Source organism: Anguilla anguilla, chromosome 11 (assembly GCF_013347855.1).
Source record: "Anguilla anguilla isolate fAngAng1 chromosome 11, fAngAng1.pri, whole genome shotgun sequence".
NCBI lineage: Eukaryota > Metazoa > Chordata > Actinopteri > Anguilliformes > Anguillidae > Anguilla > Anguilla anguilla.
Genome location: NC_049211.1, coordinates 12,489,789 through 12,516,628, shown reverse-complemented (window position 1 = coordinate 12,516,628; position 26,840 = coordinate 12,489,789). Strand labels below are relative to the sequence as shown.

The 26,840-nt window shown below is 48.3% G+C and overlaps 1 protein-coding gene across 7 annotated transcripts in view; it reads right to left on the bottom strand.

Moving 5' to 3' along the window:
• LOC118207483 (rho guanine nucleotide exchange factor 10-like protein) overlaps window positions 1-26,840 on the bottom strand; it is a 95,436-nt gene that overhangs the window by 42,106 nt on the left and 26,490 nt on the right. For 2 of the 7 annotated variants that reach the window (XM_035381110.1, XM_035381109.1), the window contains exons 6-21: window positions 26,489-26,587; window positions 25,259-25,392; window positions 21,481-21,594; window positions 20,303-20,411; window positions 18,970-19,073; window positions 18,373-18,450; window positions 16,146-16,325; window positions 14,306-14,422; window positions 13,910-14,002; window positions 12,544-12,714; window positions 11,065-11,210; window positions 10,414-10,461; window positions 9,768-9,940; window positions 6,883-6,998; window positions 5,944-6,071; window positions 2,369-2,469 (exon numbers count right to left, since the gene is read on the bottom strand). In XM_035381110.1, the coding sequence (XP_035237001.1) occupies window positions 2,369-2,469; window positions 5,944-6,071; window positions 6,883-6,998; window positions 9,768-9,940; window positions 10,414-10,461; window positions 11,065-11,210; window positions 12,544-12,714; window positions 13,910-14,002; window positions 14,306-14,422; window positions 16,146-16,325; window positions 18,373-18,450; window positions 18,970-19,073; window positions 20,303-20,411; window positions 21,481-21,594; window positions 25,259-25,392; window positions 26,489-26,587 (1,911 nt within the window). Of the gene's footprint in view, window positions 1-2,368; window positions 2,470-5,943; window positions 6,072-6,882; window positions 6,999-9,767; window positions 9,941-10,413; window positions 10,462-11,064; window positions 11,211-12,543; window positions 12,715-13,909; window positions 14,003-14,305; window positions 14,423-16,145; window positions 16,326-18,372; window positions 18,451-18,969; window positions 19,074-20,302; window positions 20,412-21,480; window positions 21,595-23,048; window positions 23,146-23,254; window positions 23,391-25,258; window positions 25,393-26,488; window positions 26,588-26,840 lie in introns of those variants that run through there. The other 5 variants (XM_035381112.1, XM_035381111.1, XM_035381114.1 and 2 more) reach the window with 5 other exon arrangements.

The following is a 26,840-nucleotide window of genomic DNA, read 5'->3' as shown; positions in this document are numbered from 1 at the left end:
TTAATAAGGGGAATAAAGTGGCCCGGCTCCCCTTCAGCACCGGAGGGCCAGCGAGGAGCACCAGAGTGCTGAGCGGAGGGACAGGGTTTCAAATAAGCACCGACCTGCCCCACTTTTTCTTTTTTCAGGAAGGGACTGCGCAGCCCAATTTACCCAGAAGCCCTTTTTCAAGGAGGGCAAAGTCCGTGGACTCTTCCCAGTGCCATTATAGAAGAGGTTGTTTTCCTTCACCCAAGAGATTCATTATGATCAACCTGGACTTTAAAGTCTCAGGAGAATACAATTTGGCGTTCCCACTGTCTTTCCACGTTCTCTTACACTTCAATTAATCTCCCTTTCTCTCTCTTGCGCTTTCTTTCTTGTCCTCACACTCTCTCGCTTTCTCTCTCAAGAACAACCATCAGCAACACCAACAGCATCCTGTTGTTATTCAGGGCTTGAGAAGGCTTCCCCTTCACGAGACTGAAGGATTACGAGCCCACACGCTGGACCGCAGAAGACACGAGCCAGTTAATTAAGCGAATCAATGTGTACTAAGCCTCAGCCATGGGACAAGGCCTCCAGCATTTGGCATCGGTCCCGCACGAGCCACGTGCGCCAGCACGCAGAGAGACAGACGCTCCCGAGGACATGCGGGCTCGCGCCGAAACGCGATCCCTCGCCTGCGGACAACCCCGCATCCGCACTGCGCCGGAGAGAGAGAGAGAGAGAGAGAGAGAGAGAGAGACAGAGAGAGACAGAGGGAGAGAGAGAGAGAGAGAGAGAGAGAGAGAGAGAGAGAGAGAGAGAGAGAGAGAGAGAGAGAGAGAGAGAGAGAGAGAGAGAGAGACAGAGGGAGAGAGAGAGAGAGAGAGTCCCATGGCAACAGCAGCCCACCCGTGAAATGATGTCAGCATCTTCCTTAGCATAATTACACTCGGCTGAAATAGGTAGGCAAAGTGTAGGTATAATTTAATTAGGACGTAATTGAGGCAAGAGGGGGGGTGTTGTTTCAGAAGGGAGCTGCATATATGGGGTGGGGGGGCGGGGGAGTCTGTGGAAGAGAATGTTGTGGAGTGATTGTGGAGGTTGCCACTGTAGACTCCTTTCTCCATTTCTCTAACCCTCTGCTCCGTTCTTCCGGTGTGTGTTGCTGCCACTGACCTACCCAATCACAGGGCTGGACTCAATCAACGTTTGCCCTTATCTCTCGCTCACACAGTGAAATGCAGGTGTTGGCTCATTCCTTCACACTCACAGTTTGCAGCGCTCTTTTTGCCAATTGCTGAACTCGCCGGACTGTTTGTGCAGAAAATAAAATAACAAATGTTGATCAAAACCAGACCACAGCCTCATGCTGTTTTCAATTTTAAACAGAAACTCGCCGATTTCCTCTCTCGAAGTTAAAGAAGCAGTCCAACTGAATGCTTCTTTTTGTGTGAGTACACATCAAAATGACCCCAAACACCATCAGAAAGGGGTTGTGTAAAGCACTGGAACAGGCACATCACCTGTGCAAAAACATCTCTTCTAACAATGAAACTATATGAAACATGGACACGGTTACTTTACCATGGACTAAAGCAACTAGGATAATTGAAAGTATTTCTTATTTGTCTGGTAAAAGGATGAATTTTACTTCAACATCTAAGTTACCATTTGAAAGAAAAATAACCTCTTATGAGTGAGCATAAATCAAAAATAAATTAATACTTTTTCATAAAGGTAGAATTATTACTTTATATCCACACTTAGCATAAGTCTATGTGAAGAACTTCAAAATGATAGTGTTATACTGATTCTATTTTGGACACTGCTGTAACCAGATTTTCAAATGCAGAACATGTCTGCCAGCCTCAACCTTGTGTGTACCTTGCATATAATAACATTTCATCAGTTCCAGTTATTTTCTAGAAACCTTTCAGATACTGGTGTACAGAAACGTAGCAGAAGTCTCCAATCCCCTTCTTCCACCTCTCTAAGGAGCGTCCACCACAGACTGTCTACCCAGGGCATCAGTACACCTCCCCAAATCCCCATTTCCTTTACTCTTGACCTCGCACTCTCCCTCCCTCTCTTGCTGCCTCTCTCCCTTCATCTTTCTTCATCTCTCAACCCTTCTCCCTCCCTCTTTCTCCCGCTCTGCCCATCCCTCTACCTCCCTCTCCCTCTGGATGCAGGGTTTGAGGTTTGAGAGGCAGAGGGAAACAGAAGGGAAGGCCGTGTGTGTGTTTATGCGTATGGCAGTCCTTCTCGCTCCCAGGTGGAGCCATACCAGTGGCATCATGCATTCTGCCCTGCTCAGAAGATGTCTCTTCCCCTCATAAAGGGCGGATGTTACTCAGGAGATACACACTGTAGTGCCTGTGCAGTGAATTCATTTACTCACGTTGTGCAATCTTGGCCAAATGCAGTCTGTTTACCCAGGAAATCTTACTGAGGGGGCTGGGCGTGTTGAAGACCACCATGAAACTGACAGGACGTCCCGACCTGAGGGAAAACAAACACACACGCAAAATATTTTTGCTTTAATGAGCTGGGACAGAATGTATAAGAGAGTGTCGGAGTGACTCCTCCTAGACAAAGCTCTCCAGACAATGACAGATGCCCTCTGCTGCAGTAGAGGCAATACACACTGCATAAACTGCAGCAGCTTGTGTGTGTGTGTGTGTGTGTGTGTGTGTTTATGTGTGTGTCTGTGAGAGAGCGAGAGAGAGAGAGAGAGAGAGACAGCGAGAGAGAGAGCGAGAGAAAGAGAGAGAGGGGAGAAAGAGGTACTGAGTGTGAGAAGAGGTATGAAATGGATTCAGGGGAGGTGTCTGGGTACATTCCAGTCTGTGACGGACACTCCTTGGAAGATGCCCCCCCCCCACCCACGCCCCCACCAACGATGGCGCCCTGGCCTACGCGGCCGTGACAAACGGCGTGCGTTTGCATTCTAATCGGGGACGAGCGGCGATAATGCCAAGGTCAGAGAGGACGCGACGGTCGGAACCATAACTCTCCCGCCATCCTTCTGACAGTAACAAGGCTACTGTCACGCCGAAGCAGAGAGAGGGAGAGAGAGAGAGAGAGAGAGAGAGAGACCCAGAGCGGCGCTCTCTTTACGAGAACGAACATCTTTATCACGCGATTGAGCACCGACACACTGCGCACGCTGCCGTTTACGCTCACCGAAACAGTTAAACCGCACTTACCCCACCTGAGACCTCAGCGGACTGGCATTCTCCTCAGAGGGACGCCAAATCTCTGATATTTTTCAGCTTACTAATCTCTGTACTGTAACCAGTATAATTACCGTGGTCTCAAATGTCTGCAGCCTGGTTGCTTTACAGACAGGACCCCGCGTGGGACTACAGTCCCGTCCCCCTGCAGCCGACCGGCTCCCGCAGGGGGCATCCCCGCTTTCTCCCTGACACTAATGCATACAAATGAGGCAGAATTTGTGACTGGATGAGTTTGGCAATAACGGTCGTCCTCTACAGTCCTTACGGCAGCAGGAGAGAGTGTGCACTTTTGACCTCCCCCCACTCCCCCCCACCCCACCCTCCACCCCCTTATCTTTGGCGACACACGACCTCCAGAGTGTCCCTGGCCTACCCCTACTCCCACCCCCTTCCCCTCCACATTCATAATGCCTGTGGTTTTTCAAGGAAAAAAGTAAGTCAAATCAGCATCATTTGTCACCAGAGCCCCTTGTTGTTACAGTTAAAGAGCCCCTCCCCCCTCCCATTCTTAGGCGGGAGAAGACAGGTGATGCACATAGAGGCATCATTAGAGGGTAATTGACTGAAGAGCAGCGTGCATCCAAGAATCCACTTTCCACAGGAGTCCTCATCACACAGTCCAGAGAGAGAGATACAGAGAGGGAGAGAGGGGGGGAGGGACACCAGACAGAGAGAGAGAGGCAGAGAGAGAAAGGGATAGAGAGAGACAGAGAGACAGACAGACAGATAGAGAGGGGGATGGAGAGACAGCATGTGAGAGTGCAACAGAAAGAGAGAGAGAGGACAGGTGCCGGAGCGCAGTTAATTGGACTTTGGGGGAAATGCTCCAAGCGGTAAACAGAAAAGGCCCGATTGTGACACGCGTGACACGGGCAGAAGGGCAGGCCGCCAGAGGGGCGGTGGCAGGGCGCCCCAGCACGCTCAGTCCAGCGCCTCATCTACAGGTGCGGTACAGCACACTCGCGTTTGTGACCATGATATCCGGGTCCTAGAGAAGAGGACAGCTCTCTGGACCGCTTCCGTGCAACAACGTCCACGCAAAGCCCGTCGCTTGCAACGCACGTGTTATTTCCCTTGAGATCTTACAGGCTTGGATCAGCCCTTTACAGCCCTGAACCTGGGAAGCAGCGTGATTTATCAGCCTGGTATCAGCATGTTCCAGCCAGGGGACCGATACTGCGTCAGAGGGTTGCAGCAAAGGAGGGGGTGGGAGGAAAAAAAAAAAACTAACGTATCTGAAGCTCTTCACGTCCCACCATAATCACTTCCTGGACCGTCAGCCTCCACTGGAGAACTGCGCTCGCTGTGCTTTGAACTCAATGTTCTCAAAGGGATCGAGCATCAGTTACGCAGTTAAGAAGCCCAAGGCCTTCCTCTTCATTCTGGAAGTGTGTTTTTCCCAAAACACGCCGCGCGGTCGGCCCGGTACGTCAGCGTCTGTAATAAGGCCAGGGGACGCATGCCAGCGTGCGATTGGCTGAGCCTGCATTGTTCTCAGCCAGAAACGGGCTCAACGCACTCCGTGCCAGCCTGCCAGCCTTTCCCCCTGTGACGCCGCGCAATCTGCCAGTCAGTCAGTGTGCCCCCACACCTCAGATGCCACACGTTTACCCCAGTGGGCAAGTGGTCTCCGCGATCGAAGCCAACTTTAACGCCCTTCATCACACATACACCCCCCCACCCCCACCCCCCAGCAGCCTCTGCCAAGCCCGTATGATTTACCTGGTACCAGTACTGTGCAGTGAGGTCTAGACTCTAGAGGATACTACCAGGCAAATGTTTCTATATGTTTGGCTTGTGGCAACGAGTGTAACAGGAAAAGGTGTAAAGGGGGGTGGGGTGGGGGATGAAGTGTTGGTGGGAGATGAAGTGGAGGATGGAGATTATTCGAGTCGTGCGGTGAGGAGGTGGAGGGAGGGCGACAGGGCGCTCCTGCACCTGTTTGAGGGACACCTGCTCATTGTCTGTGCGCTGGAGCAGATTGCCGCGATGGCGTAGTTCAGCGCAGTGTCACCGGCGGTGGGGCAGGTGAGCCGCCACCTGCGCCACCACCTGCGGCTGTTCCAAGATCCCCCCACCCCCCAACCCCCACCCACAGCCATTTATCATCCCCACTCCCATCCACTAAACTCACAGGGAAACTCCATGCCAGCACTGGAATACTAATGCTCCTCACCTCCAGTTCCAAGTTTATTCTAAATTTGTGTGAATTCTTTATTTAACCAGGAAGTCCAATTCAGATTTACTCCTCATTTTCAAGAGGGACCTGATAATTATGAGCCGCAGACTTGGCAAAATGCATACTGATCCCTTTCCAAACCATGTCAAAATTCCTTACTTTAATGAACATTATTTCTTTCTTACAGCGTCCATCCCACGCATGTGGCTTGGCCAGCATTATGACATCAGAGATGACATCAGAGCATCTACATCAAGTCAGTACAGAATGAACCAATTACACCAGTAACTGATTTCTCAAGTAGCACCTTTGCTGTTAAAGTGCCTTCACAGTTAATTTCTTTCATGTATAATATTAGCACACAGGAAGTAAAAAAAAAAACATTCTAGTTTGCATAATTAAAGAGATCAAAAAAAACTGTCTGCTGGGAAAGATTAATTCATTTTTTCATTGAGCTTCATACTGATCATCTGACACTTTCCCCCATTTCAGCCCCTCCCCCATCAGGCCCTGCCTACTGCAGACTCCGCCCTCAAACTCCACCCACAGGGAACTCACTTGTCTGGCTTGCCGGGGACCAGCAGACGCAGGCGGCACTTGTTGGCGCACTGGATCTCCTCCTCTTTGATTCGGATCAGCCTCTGCAGTGCCAGGCACCAGTCCTGCCCCACCGTCGTGTTCAGATTCTGCACACACACACACACGCGCGCGCACACACACACACACACACACACACACAGTTAACTGGTTTATTACTTTCCCCACTCTCGCCCTCAGCTAATGTGTTCTGGCACTAAATGGCAGCCATGCATCACTAAGGCGAGCGCTACACTTCCTTGATGGCCGAGCTGAATTCCCCCCACCCCCTCCCCCTCACTCTGAACTTCACAGTTTTGAAAAGTGCTACATGCTGCAAATACAGTCAAACCCATCTTCATCATCCCATGCGTCCAGCAATGCTGACACACTTCAAGTGTTACACGCAAGCCGGCTGTAATGTGAGTGGGTAACGGAGGAATGGACAATTATCCTAGAGAGCTAGACGCCGAAGCTCTTTCATCGCAGAGAGTCTCCAGGCTGTTGTATGATGATTACCGTACCTCCCTGTATGAATCACCTGCCGTGCGTCGCTGGTTTCTGCTTACTCTCCACAATTCCTCTTCGGCTTTTGTCTGCACTTTTCTTCATCAAACGGAAGTTATGCGTCTTCGCGGTTTGCATGACGACGTTTAGCAGACGGCCTCGTTCGGAGCGACTCACGCAGATTGCATTTTTATGTGCAATCTATTTCATTACAGCCGAATCTTTCACGGGGGTGGTTCGCTTTGCTCAAGGGTACGACTGCGGCACTTCGGCTGGGGATCAAACCCAACGGCCTCGGAGCCACGGGTCCAGTTCCCTGCCCGCTACGCTACGAGGGAGGGGCAGCAGGAAGGCACCCTGAAAAGGACCAGGCGCTGAGCAGAGCAGCGGCGGGAGCTCCGGTCGCTTGCTTACCTGGTACGCGCCCTGAAGAGTGCCCATGAGCAGCGTGATCTCCTCCACCACGGACAGGTCATGCTGCAGCTCCTGAAGCTCTTGGTAGAGACGAGGGGGTCCCAGGAACACCTTCCCTGCAACGCACCACACACCTGTGAGCTCACGTCAGCTGACCCCTGTAATGCCACATCTGTGAGCTCAACTGATATACCGTAACCCACTAAACTGCTGTGAGCTCAAGTAATCTACTTCCTGTAACCGACCACACTGTTGTGAGCCGAACTCATTTACTTCCTGTAACTCTGTGAGCTCACTTTTCACTTCACTCACAGTTGCCCACCATACTGCTGTGAGCTCAATTCACCCTATGCTCATACTCCATATCATTTCAGAACTTATTTCTGATTTGGAAAAAAAAAAAAAAAAACTGGCAAATGTTTGGCTATTGAGAGTAGTTTTTTGTTAGCATATGCCCCAGACGTACCATAAAAGCGAATGCAATATTCAGACGAGGGTAAGTAATTTTTCATTGAACTTAAGTAACAAAAAGCTCCCGAGATCCGACTTGTATTTCACTGATGCGAAGTCATTACGGAAAACTTCCGTTCGTCAATACGGCACACCATTAACCATGCTGATCGATGCGTGATGAATTGATCCCCATTGTTTATGGGAGCTGCGGTGTCGGAAACCAATGAGATCAAAATGAAGCCGTTTGAGGGAGAGGCGCCACGCGGCTTTTCCCGAGCAGGTGTCTCATTAAACGCCGAATGCGCCATCGATTCGAGCGGCGGACGCCTCTCGCTCCCCCGCTCCCGCCGCACGCTCGCCTCATCGGGAATCCATACCGCTGTTGTTTTCTCCAATTTTACTGCCCCCCGCTCCCGGGCGCGGGGATATTAATCGCGTAATTAAATTCTGTCGCTGGACGCGGGCTCTGGGGACCGCTCGGCCCGTCGCCGCCGCCCCCCGAACCGGGGCGAGGAATAACTGTCACGCCGCAGATTCGGGGCGACAGGCGTGACACGACGTGCCCGCCGGCCCCGCGGTTCAATCAAAGGCATCGCCCCGGCCCTCGGGGGAAAAAAAGGAGGCGGGGGGGGGGTAATCTAAACGTAGCCCAGGCGTCCGCCCGTCATCCCGAACGGGTATCGATGCCGGAGACGGCGCAGCGCGGCTGGTTTTGGAACTACGACTCGGGGTTGCGGTTATTGGCGCTGTTGTTCGATGGTTTCTTTGAAGGCCTAATCAGCCAGCGTACCACAGAAGGAGCACTGCCAGAGGGGTCAGTATTCAGCCCTGATCCAGCAGCGATGCCGCTCCGGGTTTTACCGGCAGCCTGCGGCTCAGCTGCCCATTTCAGCCCATGTCATCCGTCCACAATAAGCAGTGCGAGTAGGGAGAAGGGAGAAGGGAGTAGGGTGTCAGGAGTAGGGAGTGGGGTGAAGGGTGCAGGGAGTAGGGTGTCAGGAGTAGGGTGAAGGGTGTAGGAAGTACGGTGTCAGGAGTAGGAAGTACGGTGTCAGGAGTAGGAAGTAGGGTGTCAGGTGTTCTTTAGTTTTTTCTAGTTTAAGATTCACAATGTGACTGATGTGACAGGATGTGTGTGTGTATGTGTGTGTGTGTGTGTGCGTGTGTGCGGGTGCAATGTTTTTTTGTTCTTTGAAAGGTCATTTTTAATGTACACACATTGCTTATCTAATGGTGTTTATGTAACATGTTAGTCCGTGTAAGGTGCCCTTGTACGGGTCCTTCCTGTGGAACACATTCAGCGAAGCTCTCGTTTAAAGAGCACTCGTGTCAGTTAGGGTTTGATTCATAAACGTCTGAACAGCGAGACGAGGAACGAGTTAAAACCACACCTCCGCCGTTTTTATTCCCCCCCCCCCCTCCTCCTTCGCTTCCTCGCGCGTACGAGATTAAGAGCGAAGGAACGAGAGGAATCTCTAGAGTTCCCACACGTTCAGCCTATTTCGCCGATAAATTAGGCTGCGCGGTGCGGGCGGATGAAAAATGGGCCTGTTTTAGCCGAGTTGGAGAATATAGGGGGCGATTTGGGCTCAGGGCCCCGCAGAGAGCTACATACACTGCAGGCCTATAAATAGACGGCAGCGTGTGATGGCTCGTCTGTGCAACAGACGGGTCGGGCACATGAGCGGTGGCGGGGGGGGGCGGGGGGGCGGGGTTAGTTCTGCCTCTGACGCACCAGACTCTGAGAAAGGAAGATTAAAGCGTTTGCCGCCGTTGCGTAACCGGGCGCGGGTTTTTAAATGGGTCATCACATACGCGACGGGGGCTCCGCTTCTCCCCCCGCGCCTTTCGGCTGACACCAGGACCGGCGCCCCCCGCGCCTCGTCGAGGGCAGCGACCACAACGGCGTCGTTAATATTTCAGACTGGCTCGGTCTCGAAGGCTCGCACAGCCGCGGCCCGATAGCGTTTAGCGTGGCGGATTTCCGCGGCGGGTTTATCGGGCTTCTCACTACGATGCACAAAAAAAAGGTTTTTTTTTTGCCAGGGAGAAGAAAACATGTTTAACTCCCCCCTGATTGGGATCTCCCGATCTAGGCTTTCTAATTGGAAGCCGGGGGTAATCTGAATAATCTCCGCAGATTTATGGTACCTCTCTAAATATGTTTATGGTCCATCAGAGAGTGAAATGAGATTACGGAGAGAGAGCCCGGGTGTTTAAAAACTGCCAGCTCTGACAATTTCTTTTTCGAAAGATAAAGCCCCCTTGAAACCAGTACGCGCGCGGCTCGCGCTCGGACACGTCCCCTGTGTGAAGACACGCTTAACCAAAGCGACCTTTTCCCCATCATCATTCAGTTTAAGTGCAAACGGCGTAAAACTATGAACGGGGGTGCCGGCAGGTGGGGATGGGGCGGGGGGGGGGGTACATACCTTGGACACCGCAGCTGCTCAGGCGCTTCGATCCAGAGTGCTGGAAAAGGGTGTCCTTACTCTGGGGGTTCTCCTGTCCGACCTCCACCACCTGCACCTGCAGCAAGGGGGCGCTCCACTTCATGGCGTACTTGGGCCCCACGGGAACCAGACTGCTGATGTCAGGGGGCCCCCTGGTGGACAACGTAAGCACAGCGTTGGGCTCTCCCATATGCTTTCTAATGAAATATCCTGACAGCACATTTTCCCCAGCTGCAATTAGGAAGAAAAATGTGATATGGTCCTATGATTTGTCATGAAAGCAAGCTGAGCATCGGGAGCGTAATTACAACCACTCTGATCGTCTGTATTTGGAGGGAGAACAAGACCACCTGCTGTTTTTTAATAGGTATATTTTTATTAGTGCGCGCCTGTGATCATAAGAATTGCGAACAGTTCCACAATTTGTTTTAAGTGGAGGCATCAGAAGGATCTTATTTTGTGGAATTCAAAGCGATCATTAACTTTTGCAATTAACTTAATAATTAAGCTCTTCTTCAATCAGGAAGCTTCCTCAGATCACCACATCACCCATCTGCTGTTGTTCATTCAACACAGGCTAAAAGCTCGCAAAACTTGGGGAAAAAAAACAAAAAAAAAACGTTACCTTTCTTGAGCTAAGATTCGATCAATGCCACTTTCACATGTACTATCTCTGAAGGGGACGAGAAAGGAGAGATGGGTGCGTTTAATGGCAGAGGCACTTGACAGAATCTGTCTTTTGAGAGCAGGGAGTGGCAGCTGTTAAATAAGAGGCTGTGCGGCCCGGTAAGGTCTGAGAGAGAAGAACCTGCAGCTTTCCCTCTGCTCATATTCAGCCCCTTCACACAAGAGCAGGGAGGTCAGAGACATGCAGGGCTGCAGGGTCTGCTGGTTTTGCGGTTTCCTTTCAATCGGTGGCAAATTTAGGCCCCGAAAACAAGGCTAGCGGACGCAATTAAACATTGAAGAGTCGAAACAGACCGAGAAGCAGCAGACGCTGGGGTCTGTCGGGGCTGGAATCCAGCCACCCTGCATCAGAGCTCCACACGGCAAGTGGCTGGGGCAGAGGCATGGCTGGTGAACAGGTGTGGCTGGGGGAGAGGTGTGGCAGGTGAACAGGCATGGCTGGTGAACAGGTGTGGCTGGGGGAGAGGTGTGGCAGGTGAACAGGCATGGCTGGTGAACATGTGTGGCTGGGGGAGAGGAGTGGCAGGTGAACAGGCATGGCTGGTGAACAGGTGTGGCTGAGGGAGAGGTAGGGCTGGGGGACACTCACTTGACATTGATGTTGGCACAGATGAGCATGTCATTGAGGAGGAAGACTTTGCGCTCCTTGGATTTGAGGACCTGCCCCTTCTCCCCGTACACAGTCTCAATCAGCGTCTCACACAGAATCAGCTGCTTCTGCTCCGAATTCAGCAACTGACAGGTACAAATACACATGGAGGGGTTATACCTCACAATATATATGCACACACACACACACACACACGTATACACATGTATATACACATACATATAGACGGATATAAACCCACACAACATAGTTATGCAACACTGACGCACAGCTTTTTTTCATGACCAGGTTACTGCTCTGTATTGACAGATAGGGATAAATTTCATCTTTAATTTTCATGCATTTCAAAAACCATATTCCCACAGTGAGGAAATTACAATGGCAAACCAAAGGCAATGAATAGGTGATAAAATAAACCTTGTTTTCATTCAAATATGCAATTTCCGTGATCCTCCTGTGATAGTTAAATCTACGCAATCATCCTGAAATATAAATGTGAGCTTTGCATATCCAGCTACACTGTCTCACAGGAAATGAATTATTTCAAATACAGAGATTCTGCAACATTCTTTTGTCGATTCAGTTTTTAATATTGTATACACACCCTTTGGTATACAGCCTCTCCGTTTTTGCCACACTGCGTAAATTCAGAGCGCCCTCTAGAGCACGCAGACAGAACTGTCTTCCATTCCATCAAACAACGGCGCAAATAACAGTTATTTAAGCACATTTGGTCCTTTCTCTTCAGCTTTAGCACAGATGAGTGATTTTGTGACTTTGTCCCAGCCAAAACAATAACATCAGCTCTAATGTTAACTCTACTGTCACCACAAAATGTTATCTGGAGAAAAGAGAGCCAGTGAGCGTGCGTCAATGCTCCCTCTCTCTCTCCCTCTCTCTCTCAGCACAGTAAATAAATCCTATGTGGGGAGCTGAGGATTGTTAAGCACTTAATCAGCTGAACAGAGGCCCCAAACGACCATCAGACAGAGCACATGCACACATTTCCAGTGAAAACATCCAATTTAGACTTTACTGTATGTAAAGTCTGAATTAGAGTTATCCCCATATGGGTAAGAGTGTTTATTTGTGTGTGTGTGTGTGTGTGTGTGTGTGCGTGTGCGTGTGCGCATGCATGTATGTGTGTGTGTGTGTGTGTGTGTGCGTGCGCGTGTGCATGCATGCATGTATATGTATGTGCGTGTGTGTATGTGCCTGTGCCTGTATGTAGGTGAGAGTATGTGAATGTGTGTGTCTATGTGTGCAATTTTGTGCACATGCACACAAGAGCAGGTGCAAGCGCGCACGTGTGCATGCGTGTGTGTGCGCCTGTGTGCGTAGGTGCGCTTTCAGTGTCACCAGCGCACACGCCTGGGTGCCGCTCTCTCACGGTCAGCGCTCACGGTCAGCGCTCGCGGTCAGCGCTCGTTCGGGCCGGAGGGGGGGGGCTGCGGTCACCTTGCTCAGGCTACGGTCGCTGACGCTGCGGGCGAGCTGCTGGATCTCGGCCACCTGGTCGGCCACGCGCTTCTGCTCGTTGAGCTTCTCCGCCAGGGTCTCCAGCTCGGTCAGCGCCAGCTGCAGGGGCAGCCGGTCGGGGTGGCCCCGGGGAGTGTTCTTCAGCATGTCCTGATGAGAGGCAGACAGGAAGAGGAATTACCGTGGGCCCGAGAGATATGTACTGCTCATTATCTACTGATGAGGGCTGCCTGTCCTGCTTAGAACTGCCATTTGTCCATCATGGTTATTATTGCAGGTACTCTTTTAGTTTGCTGGTTTGTTTTGAAATGCGTTTTTTTTTTTTTTAGTTTGTTTTGTTTTGTTTTGTTATGTTCTGGCAATCAAGCCGAACTGAATTAAATTTACATTCACTTGAAATGACAGACGGAGAGAGAAAGAAAAAAAAACGATAAAGCAAGAGAAAACGAAAGAGAGCAAAAGATTGAGAAAGAGCAAGCGACAGAGAGAGAGAGCAAGCGACAGAGAGAGAGAGCAAGAGAGCGAGAGAGAGAGAGAGAGCGAGTGCGAAAGCTGAAGCGGCTGAGAGACTTCCCCCATCCACTGTCTGGTGTGAGACAGCAGGATGCCACCATTTCCCCCAGCATGTCCCCGAGGCAGCGCAGTGCATGACTACTCACTGTGCCCAGCTGTGAAAATTGCAGTCATCGACCTTAGCCAATCACAGAGCTCGCACGCAGACTTTCACTTCCTCATGCGGCACTCTGAGGCAATTCCAGCGTTCTCACACACCCAAGCGCACAGACACACGTGAGCGGCACATGATTTTAATTACTCCATGCCATGGCAAAGAGCGCAGCCTTCTGGGATACGGAACAGAAGGCACCCCCGGCTGGAGAACTGAACCCACACAAACTTCCCTCTAAACGCGTCGGAAACCCAGTGTAGTCGGTTTCATAATCACGAGAATGCTTTTTGATTTGCACCACTCACTCGCTATAGGTTCTTGCCATTGAGCAAGTGTGTGAAATGTATTTGTCTAACCAGTTGATTCCCCTGTGCATGCAGAGAAGCACAAACCATGATGAGGAGCAGAGTTGCTTGCTGACAGTTACACGGAAAGACCGAACAAAACTGTAGTTTTGCATATGGCTATTAAAGGAATGTTAGACGGCTCTAAATGCTGAGGGTGGTGGTTTCATTCAAAGGACGCAATGAGCCCAGTGCTGCGTGTCAGTACTGACTGTAGACTCCGCGAGTCGGTGCTGAAGGTCGCTGGTGATTGGCCGGCGCCTGCGTGTGTCTGTGCTGGCGGTCAGTTGCGTGTCAGTGATGACCGCGTGCTCTGCGCGTGATGAGTACTGACCTGCAGCAGTAGGATAAACTGAGGGAAGCGCTGAATGGGCTTCACCATCAGGCCGTACAGGGTGATGCGGTCTGTGCTGGATGCCTGCTTCTTCTGAGCACGGCCACATCAGAGGGAACGCGCCGGTCAGAGGGAAAAAAAAGATTCAGCAGCACTCATAGCACTTCACCAATGCACCGTACACAAAGTCTCTAAGCCCCTTTCAGTCCAGCGTCCGTTTTCAAACCTCTATCAAATCACACTAGTGATAACACTTAAGCACACAAAAATGACAGTCATCTCTCAAGATAATCTGGAAGATCATAGGGAAAGGCCCGTGAAGGCGCCGGCTCAATCAGAAAGAGACTGAAAGAGTCGCTGGAGAAGAGATCAGAGAGGTACAGTTATCGTGCTCACCTTAAGAAACTCCAGGAAAGCAGGTTTGGACATGCAGGCCTTCTTGATGAGAGCCATGGCGTTGGTGAAGTTGTTGACGTAGTCGCTGTACACATTCAGCACCATCGACTTGGAGAACTATAGAAAACACGGGGAATCGAGGTAAACACTAACATTTTAAGACAAGGAGGCAAAGAGGGAGGGGTCCGTTTAATGTGCGACCGCAGAGATGCACAGGGCTGTAAAATAAAAATGCTAATTCACGCTCAGCATGGAGGGCCTGGGCCCACCTGTCCCACGCGTTCACTGGGGAGCACGAAACCGAAATTTAAAACCAATCACAGCTTAGAGTTCCTCAGCAATTAAAAGCACGTCTGTGATCAATTTGAGGCGGCCTGTTTAGGGGAGATTACGCGGAATCAAGCGTTTTCCGTCTGATTGAGCACCCACAGCTGCCAGCGCCAGCTGACGCCCGAGGTTCGAGGGCGGGAGCCGGACAGATTAACGAACAGCCGACGGGCCGTGGGAGGTAATTAACTCCTGCCTCTCCGCGGCGACCGCCGCGAGCCGCTGGAAACCCCCAGAGGAGCTGCGTTAGGATGGGGGGGGGCGGGGGGAAGGGGTGGAGGGGGGGGGGGCCCGTTCACAACACGTGGGACCCTCGGTGATTAATGAGCCGTTATGCAAAAATCAATCAGGGCCCATTCCACTGCCTCAGCCACGGCCAGCTCTGCCTAACCGGGCGGATTCATAATGATCAATGCAATTATACAAGTAATGGGGTCAGTGCAGCCAAACCTGCCCTTTTTAAACCATAAATAATTAGGAGGCCCAAACACAGAAGCCCATTAGAGATGGCTACAACAGCAAACGAGTGCATTAATCCATTAACCCACTTCTTAAGAGTATCACATGCATGTTCTGAGTTAATCTACAAGGGAAGAGAGGGATTCATTGCACCTGTGTCATTTGTATCAGGACTCCCCATCTGATTTGTATGCGAGGTTACTCACTCCGCTTTTCTATGAAAGGCACCCCTGTCACCGCGAAGCTAATGAGAAGATAAATGCTAGCGCTGGGGTGCAGTTGGCCAGAGAGCCGGGCCTTGCTACTACGACATTTACGCATTGCGCAGATTTCCAAATTCAAAGCGTCGCAACTTGGCACCCATTTAAGTCATGATCCATTAATAGGGCTTTATATTTACCAGGAACATTCACTTGTAAATCCCTGGTATTTATAATTTAAATTCAATGAAGCTTAACTTCCTAACACATGGCAAACCTTTAAAAGATCATTTTGTCTTAAGGTATTTGCACTGTAGGCAAGACACACACACACCTTCCATTCTGAATACATTACAATCTGCCTACACTGACCAGCTATTCTACTGGATACTAATAAGAATATAGTTTCATGAGTGTAAAGCATTACTACACCTTGGATATGCATTTAGAAACCTCCTCATTGCAAGTACAGTGCCCAAAACGTTTAACCCTTCATTTGGCTTTGACCAAAATTCTCACTGTGACAAAATAAGCAATAATAGCTTAAGTATATAGAGCTTTTCATAAACAATCTCAATACATAAAAAATAATAATCTCAAAGAGCATTACAGCAAAGTATGAACTCAAATATAATCCACCCATGCAAGCCGACACATTTAATACGAAGACAAGGTTAAATAGCAATTACAGAAGACACCCACCATTCCCCAGTGCTATACCAGCATGAGCAACTAAAACAGCAGGACTACATGAGATGACATGAGATGCACTCATGACAAAGGCAAAGGATTTTCACTTGCAGAACTTTAGAAAATGCACATTCTTAAGACTTTAAAAAAGGTGAAAGGCTCACAGAGGCCACGAACAGGTCCCCGATGGTCTCGGCGTGGTCCCACTCGGCCACGCGAGAGAACAGCGCGATCTGGAACATGGAGTGGCACTGCAGGATCTCTCGCAGGCGGAAGAAGATGGGCCGGATCTTCCTGGGGCTCAGGATGCGAGGCTCCGCCTCCAGCAGAGGCTTCTGGTACTCCTGGGAGTGGGAGGAACAGGAGCTCAGAAGTAAATAAACGCTCACCGGCCAATTCCGAAAGGGCTTTTGGATGATGAGTTAAACCCAGGCTCATTGTGCCGATGAGGTACCATGGCAACGAGTGGCGAGGTTCTGTTATATCCCATTTAGGCCTATGAATCCTCCCCCCTTATTACCCCAGTAATTGGATAAATCAATCTGCGGAGGCTGTTCACCTCCCTCCGCTGGGGCGTATTCAATAATCACAGCTTTAATGGACAGGAAGTGAAGGTGTGAATTTAAGCAGCTCATATCCTATACCAGGATAAATACACGCTACCACCTTCATCCCCTCTTCAACAAAATGTGACAAAACTGACGGAGCAAAAAAACAAACTGTGAAATAAAAAATACAGTTCATTATTACACATGTATGTGTATTACACCTTTAAAACAGAACAAATATTTGATGATGTTTTTTCTTTTAGCACCATGGGTTTAATTTCCTATAAATTTCAAAACCAGACATAAGTAAAAACAATTTCAAATCTGAATACTTGTTTGTTTTTCCACATCCGTGCTGCATCTGGCACATTCCCCTGACACATGTACTTCTGAATTATACAGAAGCGTGACTTTAAACTTCTCAACAAATGCATAATCAGTACTGAAAGTGTAGAAACAAAAATTCACCAAGGAATAATTTTTCCGCTACAAACAAACAAAACTGAAGAGAGATGAACAGTTTTTCTTTTTTTAATAAAATGTTTTTTTTTTTTGTTACATTAGCCATCTAAAGCCAATGGATTATAGACAAAACATCCAGACATGCGCATGCTACAAAGAAGCTATCTCCAAGATCCATTTGGAATCTAGTCAGCAACTTTTTTTTTTTTTTTACTATTATCATTTTGTTTTTGGTTTTGTATATTGTTTGCCAGCCCTGAAATGTTGCATCCTGAAAGGCTGTAGAAATGCAAAACAAGTTAGCACCTTTCATTTCGGGCAGGATTAGAACAATATTCAAAAGGAATAATCATGTTCAGCAACAAAAGCCGCCGCAACATAAATCTAGACTTAAAAACACGGCAGGGATTTCTCAGCATGAAAAAAGGACACTGATACAGTGGATCCCCTTCCTTTTCATGCCCATATCTTTCCATCTCTAAAGAGAGATAACAAATATTGCTTCATTCACCACTCACAGCAGGTTCAAAAGAAAAATGACTGGACTATATCCCGTTCAGAGTACCTGCTCTCTGAAGATTAAGCTGTAAATGATACGGAAATAGCAGATAAAAGCAGGCTGGCTTGCTCCCAGTTCCATCTTTGATACTGTTTGTCAGATATTGCCATCATTTTTTGGCTGTGTGAAACATTTTTTTTTTTTACATCAGCAGGTAATTTCAGGTCTTTGAAATAATGAATATGAAGATGTGATAACCACATGCACTCACATGGCTTCTGTTGTACTGTGTTCGTGTCCTACACGCAAAATGAATGGAAGAACCTTGTTGAGATTTGTAAAGGAATCCTGAACCTGGAGTTCGACTGAATGAGTCGCTGATTACAGGCCAACAATGACACAAGATTGACATGCTTATTGGTATTCATACCTACTGTATGCAGGAGTGTGTTTGTTTGAGTGTTATTATGAGTGTGTGTGTGAGTGAGTGGGAGTGGAAGTGAGTGAGTGAGTGAGTGAGTGAGTGAGTGAGTGAGTGTGTGTGTGTGTGTGTGTGTGCAGGAACTGTACCAGTGGGAGTGGGTGGGAGTGAGTGAGTGATTGAGTGATTGAGTGAGTGTGTAAGTGTGCAGTAACTGTACGAGTGGGTGTGACTGTGAGTGAGTGAGTGAGTGTGTGGAAGTGTGCAGTAACTGTGTGAGCAGGAGTCTGTGTAAGTGTGCAGTAACTGTACGAGCAGGAGTGTGCGTGAGTGTACAGTAACTGTGAGCAGAAGTGTGTGTAAGTGTGCAGTAAGAGCGAGTGGGAGTGGCTGTGAGTGTGCAGTGACTGTGCGAGTGGGAGTGGGAGTGGGTGGGTGCTGAACACGCCTTAATGCCTCACCTGCAGGATCCTCTTCAGGGACTCCAGGTAACTTCGCTCGCTCTGAACGATGGACCCCAGGATGTGCCGTCGGACAACCTGAGGGTCCAGGGCCAAAGCGATCAGACACAGAGAACGCGCACTGCGCAGTGAAACCAGCACAGGGAAACCTGAGGCCTGTTCATCTCAGCCGGTTAAACATAGGTGTGTGTTCGCCGCAGACAAAGAACCATTTTATCTGTCTCTTCCGTGACATAAATTGTGCTGGTGATATGAAACATTTTTTCGCAAGCAGTAATATTTTAAACCTGCTCACTTTCCTGCTGAGTACTATGAAGCATGCCCAGGAAGAAATGTGACTGTTCGATTAACCTTTTCTTTCTTGAGCTGTTAAAGGAATAAATCAGATAGCATAGCATGCTGTCACACCATTTCACATCACATAAAGCAGATACAGAAAGCATCTGCTTATCATACTGGCTTTGTGCTGTAAAGTTTGTGTGGCACCACACTGACAATGACTGACAAGCGGGTGGCACAAAGATGAGCGGTAGGGAAAATGTGCCGTTGAAGAAGAGGACAGAGGGCGCCCACACACACACAGACACACACACACACCTGCTGGCTGCTCAGTCCCTCCGGCATGGGGGAAAGCTGGGGGGGAGGGTGTTTGTACTCTGACACGTTCACATCCAGATACCCAGCATCATCCTCCGTTTCTTCTGCAGGGTCACAGAGACACAGCCATTCACAAGGTCACCTTCATGGAAAACTCCTGCAGGACCTGTCCCACACTCAAGCTCCTGCTACCCAACTACACTTCCCTCCCCCCCCACCTGTTCTCTCTGACAATTATCCACAGATTCTGGCAACACTGCTCTGAGATGGAGCCCTGTCCATAACCTCAGCACAGTCTTATTTTTCACTCAATTTAATTCTTAACACAATGTTGTTGTTTTTTTTCTTCTTCTCTCTCTCCATGGTGAAATGTAGAGTGTTACAGTGACGACGTCTTATTGCAGGCCAACACGGACGTTTCTGTCCCCATAGATTCCCTCAGCAGTTTTCCCATGCTGTTTTCCCATAGGGATTTCATTTTCTGTCAAAAATAAGGTCTGTGGTTTACGTATGCCTAAGAGAGTTTCACGTTTTGTTTTACGAGATAAATGACACCCATTTTTATCTCAACCGTGAATTTCGAAGACGTTATTTGCTTTAGAAAAGTAAGTCGCTATATTGAAAATACAACGGTTGTCACATACAAGCGGGCTAGTATGGAAACTTGAGTTAATAGCCTTGAAATCCACGGTTGAGATATTAATGGGTGTAATTTATCTCATAGAACAAAATGTGAAACTCTCTTAGGTTCGCGTTTCTGTTCACCACAGACCTTATCAAAATCCCTATGGGAAAAACGCATTGGAAATCTGACGAACCCCTAGCTCAAAAATGCAAACTTACTTCCGGGTTTTAGGACTACAACCTGTAACACTATTTTGCTGTAACTGCACAACGTAACTGCTAATGCTCTATATAATACCACAGTTATTCATGATTATATTATTAGAAATAATATTTATTCTGATAACAAAAACAATCCCTAATTCTGTGTCAGATTTAACCCTTTTCTCCTGTCATTAGAATGTTCTATTCATTTTCCCCCTCACATCAAAAGGTTTCAGTCATTCCTAAGAGCAAACACCAGCTTGGCTCCATCCAAATTACCTAATAACGTCCAGAGTAAAACAAACTAATGTTTCATTTAGATTTTCTTAATCTAAAATATTTATAATACCTCTTAATTAACAGGGGAAATGTGCTAAAACACCAACATAACATTTAAACGGCCAAGTAAATAATTCAGCATTGTCAAATGTTTAGAGGGTCAAAGTTCAGGTCATCTCTGAATAGAAAAACAAAAACAAAAAAGAAACACAGATTCCTGAATTACCTAAGGTGTCCTTTTTGTGCAGGAAGGAGACTTTGCGCATCATGGCTATCTTAGTCTTTTCAATTCCATCTTTAGTCCCGTTTCTGGCTGCCTTCATCAGCTGCTGTACCTGTCATTGGGTAGCAGGGAGAAGTTGGAGGATGGTATGGAGAGAGAGAGAAACCCATGGATGGAGACAAATAAAGAGAGAGAGAGAGAGCATGAGAAAAAGGGGAGGGAGAGAAAAGGGAGGTAGGTCAAGGCACGTCACAGTTTTAAGGGCGCACTTCTGTCCCGAGAGTCCATCAGACGGAAGAGTTTGGTTCGGGAGCAGATTCCCGTGGCATTCCTCTTTAAGGAAGATCCAAGCAGAGAGTCTTCAGCCATTGGATGGGATTAGACTCGTTGGAGTCATTCTGGCTTTCTGCTACAGAGAATGCTCGAATGGACGGGAAGCCTGTGCCAAAGGTATCCGGCCCCGTCTCCACGGGCACTGAGAGCAGACTGTGCCGCTGTCCCCCTTTCTCAGTAAATCCCCGCTCAAACTGGGCGGATTTCTGTCCGCAGTAATTCAGTAGAATTTAATGTGCGACTCCAAGAACCACAATAATTCATTCCGAAATACTTGGCAATGTCTCTTGCGCTACTTTCTCCAGTTATTTATGTCTTAAATGAGAATATTAATGTGTCCTCAATTTCTGCTTTGGAGGAAACGCAAGAAGCACTATTTCTATAAGTGGCTTTGAGGCATTAAGGCAGTTTTCAAACGGAAATTTCTGATCTGAGAAACATGACAGTTTATTTCACATCAGCAACATTATTTATAGAAATGTGGTCAATTCAGAAGGTCGCGTCATTGGTCCTGAATACGTGACCAGCAGAGGATGGTCTCCGCCTCAGTGACTGTGTGCCTACTGAGATTTCTTACCACTGGGGAGCTTTCTCCCGCTACTGAGTGTATTTTTTTCCCCACTGGGGATTTTTAAAAATATTTTTACCTCACTTGCTGTTTTTTTTAAGGGGGATTCAGGCTTGGGTTTTCCCAAAATTCATATTTCCTGTTTTTCTGTCTTCCTGTAAAGCACCTTTGAGACAGTGTCTCTGTGAAGAACTGAACTGAATGCATAGTCAGGCTGCCTCCTGTTGCACACAGGTCCCGGGTAGGACCACACCAGCCCACCTGCTCTCAGGAGAGGTACCTTGGTGTCATAGCTCTGCCTGATCTGGGTGACGTCACGGCCGCTTAGCCGCATAGCCAGCTCACGCTTGGTCTTGGCGCAACGTTCCTTCAGCCGACGCACGTCTGGAGGGAGCTACGGGCGTTGCCATGGCAGCAGCCCCACAGACAAAAGCAGGAGAGATTGGGGTGGGGTGGGGGTGGGGTGAAGGGACATAGATCAGGTGAGGTGAGCAGCATGTGCATGTGAAGAGATAGAGACAGAGAAAGGAGGCAGAGATGGAGGGAGAGAGGGATAAAAAAATAGGAAAGTGTCAAGGCAAGACAAGCAAGGCTGGCGTGTTACAGGATTTGTAAAAGAACAACAAGGCAGAGTCTGAAACAGACATTAGATCAGTCATCTACAGGGCAGTGCAAAGAGACTGAGACAGCAAACACTTACAGATGCTTCTGGAAAGAAAGCTTATTGAGTTCAAATAATCTCAGCATGCAGTGCTCCTCAGACAGCTAGGGTTAATGGGGACTAATTATCAAACCACTCATACATGACTCAATTCTTCAGCGTGCTCTATGTATCGAATTGAAATTAACACCGGCCATGGCTCACAATGCTTCTCCCTTTCATATGATAATGTTTTTTTTTCCAATGATAGCAAGAGGGAAAGCTTTCAGAAATTTCAGAGATGCTGAGTCAAAATTCCATCAAAGAAAAAACCTGAAAATGGGATGGGAGCAATTGGCTTCATAACAGCAGCATGTGTTAATTGACTATTTGCAAATTTAAGTGTGTGTCAAATGATCAGCGACATCTTTGTTACGGCCAATATCCTGTCAGCTATCAGCACCTGCAAATACTGATCTCACACACTTGTAATTCTGATGGCCTGTGATAATTGGCAAGACGTACTCAACGCTAATAAAAAAGTGGTTCATTGAGTTCTGCTGTCATCAATAAGGACTGCTTGAAACGGTAGTTAAATCACCTGTGCCTTCAGCTCAGAGACTCAGGAGAATTCTCCCAGGTCTCTGCCAAACTGATGGGACTCAAATATAACGTCAGCTGCTGAGTCAGTTTTTTGCAGAGTTTGGAGAGCAGGAAAACAACATTCTGAAGCCAGTTACTTTAAGCTATTTTAGGAGACACTGCAGATGATTCTCCTTTCCCTTGGATGGACCTTCAAACATCTCAATCATGGTGTAACTTCATGGACAGACTGAATATCAGACTTACTCAAGCTTATAGAACTGACCATGGCATGTATATCAATGTAAACCAAAACGTTTTTGTTTTTAAAAAAAACTTCATAATTACTTTACATGCACAAATGATGTGAACAATATAAAAATATAGCATTAAAAAAGAAGATAGCATCCATTACTGAAAATGATCAATCAATCAGGAATAGCATAAAGAAATCATCTAAAAGGAAAGATTCTCAGAACACACTCTAATTCACAACACATAGTCACACAAGGAATCTAAATGTCATAGTATAACATTTCTGTCGCATTTTAGTTCACAGCACAAGGTAAAAGGTGCAAACAATAAGGTAAAAGAATATGAACATTTCGGTTTTAGCCAAACCTTACCAAAACGTCTGCAGGGAACGTGGAGGATCTGACAAGCACCCGAGAGCTAGCGTGTGTCACAACTTACGCGGTCAAGCGCTACAAACTGTTCTAACAGCAGACTATATCACAGTGAAGGGAGACGGGGGGGCGGGGCGGGGGGGAGGGAGGTGACCACAGCGCTAGACAGCGCTACTGCGCGCGCTAACCGGATGTTCCACACTTGCCTCTGGGAGACCCGCTGCGCTACACCACCACGGCGCCTCGGACACGGACCGAGAGCTGAGGCTGCTTCGAGCCGGCCGGGCCATGGACAGCTGGACCTGGGGCCGCGCGGAGGAGAGAGGGGCGTCAGGCGCGCGCGCGCTGAGAGAGACGGCGACGACGCCGCCGACGCCGCGCTGGCTTCCAGCAACTGATGAGGCTGGCTTTGCAGCGGGGAGGGGGAGGGGGAGGGGGAGGGACGTGGCACGCCAGGCTGGGAGAGGGGCACGTGAAGCGGGAGGGGGAAGTACGCCGAGGGGAAGCAGAACCGAAGGGGACTTCTGGCTCTCGGCTGGCTCAAACATGGCAGCCCTTTCACTGTGTTGAGCGCCAGCTGGGCTGCACACCACTAGCGAGGCCCTGTTTGATCCTCCCAGCAGCACAATGCCAGTCTGAAAGATTAAGCCATGCCTGCTGAAAGTGCAATGAAACCACCAATGACTCATCACATTCGTTATGGTTCTTTTACACACAAACCATTGTTGTGCTACTTCCTCTTATTCTATTTTTATCAGTGTAAAGATGTAACGTGATATCATTATGATTGTAATATTACACCTTATGAAATATATAGTCATGGATTGCTAATAGACATGCAACTGCATTTTGTTTTACCTGTCATATATATAGTTATATCCTTCCATTATCTATACCAGGGCAGGGTCGCAGGGGGTGCAGGAGCCTATCCCAGCATGCATTGGGCGAGAGGCAGGAATACACCCTCGACAGGCCGCCAACCTATCTCAGGGCACACTCGCCATTCACTCACACGCCCATACCTATTAGCAATTTTGAGTCTCCAATTAGCCTACATGTCTTGTGGGAGGACACTGGCGTACAGGGAGCAAACCAACGCAGAAACAGGGAGAACATGCAAACTCAACACAGAAAGACCCAGGCCAGGATTTGAACCGATGATCTTCTTACAGTGCTACCTACTGCACCACCGCACCACCATGTTGAATTATTAAAATCACCATCACAGTGTCCTTTATGGAAGCATTTGCTGATAAACAAACAAAAGCTCCAGAAAGTGGAAGTAACTTGGTATACAACAGAATAGCCGCCCCATATATGTTTATCCTGAATGTAAACCATTTTAAATCGTTATTTTTTTGTCTGCCACTAGTCCAGACTGTTAGTAAATGCTGCCCCCTTGTGGAATATATTCAGACTACAGTGTGATGTTCATGAAAGGCCATTGCATCAGCCTTTGAAGATGGATAGATTATAATTTCACTTTGAAGGCCTACAGTTTGCTGCCTTCTTTTAAAAGAGGATGGGCAGCTCCTGGAGGGGTTGTGTGATGAGCTACTTGTAGATTAGACCAGACTAAAACATTTCATATTGACAAGAACATTCTTCAGCTGTAACTTCTGAGCTCATTAATAAATGTATCTAAAATGTCAGATCACACAAAAGATTAGGCTACTTAATCTATTAAAAGTAGAAATTGGCAAGAAATCAATAAACTGACTTTTTTTGCCAACACCTTGTCTTAAGGCCAGACCTGATACTAGGAATAGTAGTATATTAGACATAGTAGATTATCTCTTTATCATTCCTTCTTAACAATATATTCGAGCATCATGGGGATGGGAAGTACTACCCAGTAAGTCCATGATGCTTTAGAATGCAACAATGTGGTTAATCACAGATCAGTATGGCCTGGTATGTTTTCCCAAAAGCAGCAGTGCCTACATCTTTCATCAGTTTTAAAAGAAACCAGCTGCTTCCCTTTCCCCCGTCAGACTCCGTAAGGAATGTGCAGAACGCCTTGGCTGTTCATGGGCTACTGCAGTGCCACAAGATGATTCCTCTCCTGCACAACATCCTCCCACTCTACCCTTAACGCTTCCCTCTCTGTCAGTGGGAGTCTGCAGAGTCAGGCTAGGCAGAACAACCGTTAGTCATAACACACCCATAATTCTGCGCAGGCAGGGCGAAGACGACGTTCGGGGCCTTACCTTGCTGCGTGTGGGAGCTGCTTTGTTCTCTGTATCAGAGTGCTCGTCGTAGCTCTCAAACTCGCTGGAGCTCCAGCCGTTGTCTGCGCCCGCCAGCTCCTCTGTCTTCTGCACATCTTCATATATCAGGTTTTCTGACAGACAGAGGGGAGAGTGTAACACAACCACTAACACATACACACACACACACAAACGCACACACGTACATGCACAAATACAGACACATGCTCGCATGCACATACAAGCACACACACACACACAAACGCACACATGTACATGCACAAATACAGACACACACACACACTGGCACACACATTGAAGCATATACACACAGACATGTACCAGGGTTTTCAGATTTTTATTTTGTCAAAACAGGACAACATGCACAGCTGGAAGCATAATCGTGAACAGGGTCAGCAGCTGTTGGACCTGGGCTGGCTTTCCCCCTTGGAACCAATGTTGGACCGGGGAGTCGTACGCCAGTTCATTAGAAACTAACGCAACATTTCTTCCATCAGTTACTCTGATAGCACATTACACTGTCCAGACCAGTACAAACAATTTGAAAACATTTCGGTCGAAAGCCGGACGTTCTGGCAACCCTGACATACACACATATACATGCACATAGACTAGCATGCACAGTCACCCACAAAAACAAACACTCCCAAACCCACATGCTCGCACATAGATGCACACAAACACACACACACGCATGCATATTCAAGCGCATAAATACACACACACAAACACATACAAACCACACACAAACCACACTGCTGACACATGAAACTCCCAGCGTGTATGCACATGACAACCTGCCTATTAGCCCAGCAGCTTACATTACAGGCATTTAGCAGACGCTCTTATCCAGAGCGACTTACACAACTTTTTACATAGCATTTTACATTGTATCCATTTATACAGCTGGATATATACTGAAGCAATGCAGGTTAAGTACCTTGCTCAAGGGTACAACGGCAGTGTCCTTACCCGGGAATCGAACCTGCGACCTTTCGGTTACAAGCCCAGTTCCTTACCCACTGTGCTACACTCCGTCCAGCACCTGATGTTACGTAGCAATACACACACAGCATATCACCTAAATAAACACACACACACACACACACATTCTGCAGTGTCACAGTGTCACAACCCGCATATACAACCCAGCAGGGCCCAGCAGTACAGACAGCGCTTGTAGCTACAGACCGGGGTCCGTGGGCTCACCTTCATCAGGGGAGAGGAGGCTCTCGAAGGGCACGTCATCGTAGATCACCTCTGGGCTCTCTGTCTCAGCAGGGGCCTCGGGCTCTGGAGGCGGCTGGCCTGGGAGAGAGAGAGAGGACACGCCCTAAGGCCCTCGCTCCTGCAGACCCAGGTCAGTCCTAACCGTGAAGCACTCCCTCTGAACCCACCGCACCATGGCTATTTCCTGCTGTCCTCTGCAGTCTCTCTCTCTCTCCTGTCTCTCTCTCTCTCTCTCTCTCTCTCTCTCTCTCTCTCTCTCTCGTCTCTCTCTCTCTCTCTCTTGCTGTCTGTCTCTCTCTATCTCTCTCTCTCTATCTCTGTGTGTGTCCCT